This window comes from Rhinopithecus bieti, unplaced genomic scaffold, assembly GCF_001698545.2.
Source record: "Rhinopithecus bieti isolate Rb0 unplaced genomic scaffold, ASM169854v2 scaffold_47707, whole genome shotgun sequence".
NCBI classification, from domain to species: domain Eukaryota; kingdom Metazoa; phylum Chordata; class Mammalia; order Primates; family Cercopithecidae; genus Rhinopithecus; species Rhinopithecus bieti.
The window spans coordinates 1,312,045-1,316,942 of record NW_016819117.1 but is presented as its reverse complement, the minus strand read 5'-3'; the positions used below and the strand labels follow the sequence as shown (position 1 = coordinate 1,316,942).

The following is a 4,898-nucleotide window of genomic DNA, read 5'->3' as shown; positions in this document are numbered from 1 at the left end:
AAAAAAAAAAATATATATATATATATAATCGATATTTCTGTAATTCTAACATATAAAGATATAATGTGAGAAACTTTCGATAAACTTGTCTAATGATTTGGCAGAAAACTATTTTGGTTGCTAGGCCCTATATAGCAATGTACTGACAGCATTTAAAAAAAATTATTTTCAAGCCAGGTGCAGTAGCATGCACCTGTAGTCTCAGCTACTCAGGAGGCTAAGGTGGGAGGATCGGTTGAGCCCAGGAGTTTGAAGAGTTTGAGTCCAGCCTGGGAAATATCCAACCTCTTGTAGATCGAAGTTAATATTTACTTGCATAGAAAGTAAACTCCAGGCCGGGCACGGTGACTCACGCCTGTAATCCCAGCACTATGGGAGGCCGAGGCAGGTGGACTACCTGAGGTCAGGAGTTCGAGACCAGCCTGGCCAATATGGTGAAACACCATCTCTACTAAAAATACAAAAAAATTAGCTGGTGATGGACACCTATAATCCCAGCTACTTTGGAGGCTGAGGCATGAGAATTGCTTGAACCCAGGAGGTAGGGGTCGTGGTGAGCCGAGATTGCACCATTGCACTCCAGCCTGGTTGACAAGATCGAAACTCTGTCTCAAAAAAAAAAAAAAAAAAAGAAAGAAAGAAAGAAAGTAAACTCCAGTAGATTTAATACTCTTAGCTAAAAGATGCTTGGCAAGAAATGTGTAATATTATTAGGAAAATCTATGGATTTTTATGAGAATTTTCATTGAGATAATCCTAGATTCACGTGGAAGTATAAGAAATAACAAGAGGGCTGGGCGTGGTGGCTCACACCTATGATCCCAGCACTTCGGGAGGCCGAGGAGGGCGGATCATGAGGTCGGGAGATTGAGCCCATCCTGGCTAACACGGTGAAACCTAGTCTGTAAAAAATACAAAAAAATTAGCCGGGCATGGTGGTGGGCACCTGTAGTCTCAGCTACTTGAGAGGCTGAGGCAGGAGAATGGCATGAACCCGGGAGGCGGAGCTTGCAGCGAGGCGAGATTGCGCCACTGCACTGCAGCCTGGGTGACAGAGCAAGACTCCGCCTCACACACACACAAAAAAGAAAAGAAATAATGAGAGAGATCCCTTGTGGTTTCTGCCCCGTTTCCCCCAGCGATACCATTTGCAAGTAATAGTAGCATGTCACAGCCAGGATATTGACACTATTCAATCCACTGGTCTTACTCAAATCCCTCCAGGTTCACATGCAGTCGTGTGTGTGTGTTCTAATTAGTTTTATCACACTTGTAGGTTTGTGTATCTGTTGCCACAGTCAAGATACTGACTTCTGGATTTTAAAAACATTTTATGATGTATTAAAATTGAAAAAACGAATGTGGATGCTGTGTAAGACCTTGTGTTCATTTTTTGAAAAATAGTTTTCAAAAATTGACAAACTAATTTTTTCCCTGTATATTTATTATTGATATCTGAGGAAAAGCATCTACAATTTGCTAAACCAAGTGGCTAGACAAGAATCCACTGTCTTTAGTTCATTTCCCCATTTGAGAAATTTGAATTAGGTTCCCTGTTCAAGATTGCTAAAGTAAGGCTTGCTTCAGAAATTTGGAATAGCATAAACCACTGAAAGAGAGGAGAGTGTATCACCAGCAGTGTTAATAGCGTCTGGTGCCACCCAGCCAGCCTTGCAAGGCTTTCTGTATTTGTAGAGAAGGCCCCGTGCAGGACCATCCAGTGAGCAGCTGTTGAACTCGTGCTTTCCAGGCACAAGACACAGTTCCTGCCCTCAGAACTCCCAGCGGGGGAGGTGAGAACAAGGAGCTGATGCGACAGCATGAGTCAGTCCTGAGGTGTGCGTTCTGCTGCTGTTCCAAGAGGGAAAGGGTGTGGGCTGGGATGCAAGAAGGGAGGGCGCCAGCAGGGAAATGAGACTGGGAGGGACCTGGAGGGCTTGGCAGGAACTCGGCAGAGGGAGGGAAGAAGAGAGGGCAGGCGGAGGACTGGTGTACGCAGTTTCAGATGAATTCTGGTTCTGGGAATGGCTGCATAGAAAGTGTATTTTACTGTTTTTTACGACTGTCTGGTACACTGCATACCACTGAACACTGAGTAAGTTTTCCATACACTCATGTAGAGTTTTTAGTGATAATTCTTTTTCTGCTAGAGATGAAATTTGTCACTTAGGGCATCACATTTTATCATTGTCTTTGTTTCTTTTCAGTTCCACCTGTGGTTATATTGTAAATGAAGCATCTAACATGTGCACAATTTGCAACAAAAACTCCTTGGACTTTAAATCTGTCTTTCTCAGTTTCGATATGCTCATTGATCTGACTGATCACACGGGCACCCTTCATTCCTGTAGTCTCACAGGAAGTGTTGCTGAGGAGACTTTGGGCTGCACGGTAAGTAGCAAAAAGGAAGAAATGCTTAGAATATTTCCAAAGTGAATGCTTTTCCCCAAAAAATAGAGGTGGTTTTGTCAAACATTTGATAGAAATTAATTCACTAATAAACAGTTGGGGAAAAAATCATCTTGCTTTAAACACACATTGCTTTCATAAACAAATGTTACATATATTAAAATCCTAGCTAATATTTACTATTATGAGTAATGACTGAGGCCATTAGCCTAAATGGATAAATAAACATGATGTTTTAAGCCTGGGTGCAGTGGCTCACGCCATCTTAGCACTTTGGGAGGCTGAGGAGGGCAGATCACTTGAGGTCAGGAGTTTGAGACCAGCCTGGCCAATATGGCGAAACCCCATTTCTACTAAACGTACAAAAATTAGCTGAGTGTGGTGACGTACACTTGTAATCCTAGCTATTCAGGAGGCTGGGGCACGAGAATCACTTGAACCCAGGATGTGGAAATTGCAGTGAGCCAAGATCACGCCACTGCACTCCAGCCTGAGTTACAGAGCAAGACTTGTCTCAAAAAAAAAAAAAAAAACACCGAGGAAACATGATGTTTGATATAGTCAAGTAACGGGGTAAAACAACAAGTCGGAGATATTGATCAGTCATAAGGTGGTTTTTCTAGGAGGATTTGGCTGTGTTTCACCTACTCAGTTACATGAAATCAGCTGCACGTTTTCCCCCTGGTTTGCAGCTACAGAACAGCAGCAGATAATACTTATGGATTAGCATGTGCATTTGGCAATAGGCATTTGCTTTTTATTGTTAAAACCAGCTCATGAAATTTACCATTAGACTTTAGTTCCAAATTCTGCTTCCACTTTATTGAAGGGATTTTTCCTTGCTGAGCTACCTGATTGCCTTTAGAGATTCTGCTTATCTAGCCTTTCCTGCCTTATCTTCTCTATCAAAACAATTGAGTTGGCTGGGCATGGTGGGTCACACCTGTAATCCTAGCATTTGGGAGGTTGAGGCAGGAGGATCACTTGAGGTCAGGAGTTCAAGATCACCCTGGGCAACATAGTGAGACCCTGTCTCTACAAAAAATAAAACATAAAACAATTAGCCAGAGAATAATAGTGCATACCTGTAATCTCAGAAACTTGGGAAGCTGAGGTGGGAGGATTGCTTGACCCCGGAAGTTCGAGGCTGCCGTGAGCTGTGATCATACTGCTGCACTCCAGCTTGGGCAACAGAGTGAGACCCTGTCTCTAAAAACAAAAACAAACGGTTGAGCTATACTTACTGCAAATTAAAATTTCATTTCTAATGAGAAAGTTTGTTTCTCACTGTTGTCAAAATGAATTTTCTTTGTAAACTTCAGATATATTTGTCTCATCTTTTTTTTTAACCAGGTAAATGAGTTTCTTGCAATGACAGATGAACAGAAAACAGCATTAAAGTGGCAATTTCTCTTGGAAAGAAGCAAAATTTATTTAAAAGTTAGTGCATTTTATAATGCTATATTATTCTGTATATTTATTATTCTATATATTCAAACCATAAGAAAAACCTAGATAAATTTGGGAAATTTATTATTTCTAATGCCCAGTTCCCAGATGTGCATAAGGACTCAGCTACCCTAAAAACAAAAGAAATAGCCAGGGTTTTTTTCATATTGTATAAAGGAGTTACCAAAGACATCAAAGAAAATAGACCAACAAAGAAAATATCCTTTAAGGTTAAATCCAAAAGAGGGGAAAGCGCTTTAAAATCAGAGCTGCCGGGTGCAAAAGTGCATACCTGTCATCCCAGCTACTTGGTAGGCTGAGGTGGGAGGATCGCCTGAACCCAGGAGTTTGAGGCCAGCCTGGGCAACATAGTGAGACCCCTCTCTTGGCCCCTGAACCCCAAAAGATCAGACTAGGTTGTCCCCACCCCCAACCCCCTGTGGTGTTCCCTTCGCGTAATGAGCAGTGTGAAACAGCACAGTTAAGTGCATGGTTCTTGGGGAGACAGATTTGGTCTGAATCCTAATCCCACCACACTTCAGCCTGTGAGACCCTATGGAGGTTAATTAAGTTTGCTAACCTGCAAAATTCCGTGATCCTCCAACTCTGAAGGGCCACAGCTGCCTCCTGAGGTACTTCAGTGTTGGAGGATCCTCGAGTTTTAGTGTTCAAGGTGTCAGAGGGGGAAAAGTGCAGCCAGACAAACTCCCCTGCTGCAGATGAGAAAAGTGGGACCAAGAAGTCTTGCCACGGCTGTGCGCAGTGCCTCACGTTTGTAATCCCAGCACTTTGGGAGGCCGAGGTGGGCGGATCACGAGGTCAGGAGATCGAGACCATCCTGGCAAACACGGTGAAACCCCGTCTCTACTAAAAATACAAAAAAAATTAGCCGGGCGCGGTGGCAGGCGCCTGTAGTCCCAGCTTCTAGGGAGGCTGAGGCAGGAGAATGGCTTTAACCCTGGAGGTGGTGGAGCTTGCAGTGAGCGGAGATCACGTCACTGCACTCCAGCCTGGGCGACAGAGCGAGACTCCATCTCANA

The 4,898-nt window shown here is 43.3% G+C and overlaps 1 protein-coding gene across 1 annotated transcript in view; it reads left to right on the top strand.

The window, feature by feature from the left end:
* MEIOB (meiosis specific with OB-fold) overlaps positions 1 to 4,898 on the top strand; it is a 76,452-nt gene that overhangs the window by 68,263 nt on the left and 3,291 nt on the right. Inside the window, exons 17-19 of the mRNA XM_017858291.1 lie at positions 1,549 to 1,571; positions 1,751 to 1,836; positions 2,208 to 2,391. Of these exons, the coding sequence (XP_017713780.1) occupies positions 1,549 to 1,571; positions 1,751 to 1,836; positions 2,208 to 2,391 (293 nt within the window). The remainder of the gene's footprint in view (positions 1 to 1,548; positions 1,572 to 1,750; positions 1,837 to 2,207; positions 2,392 to 4,898) is intronic.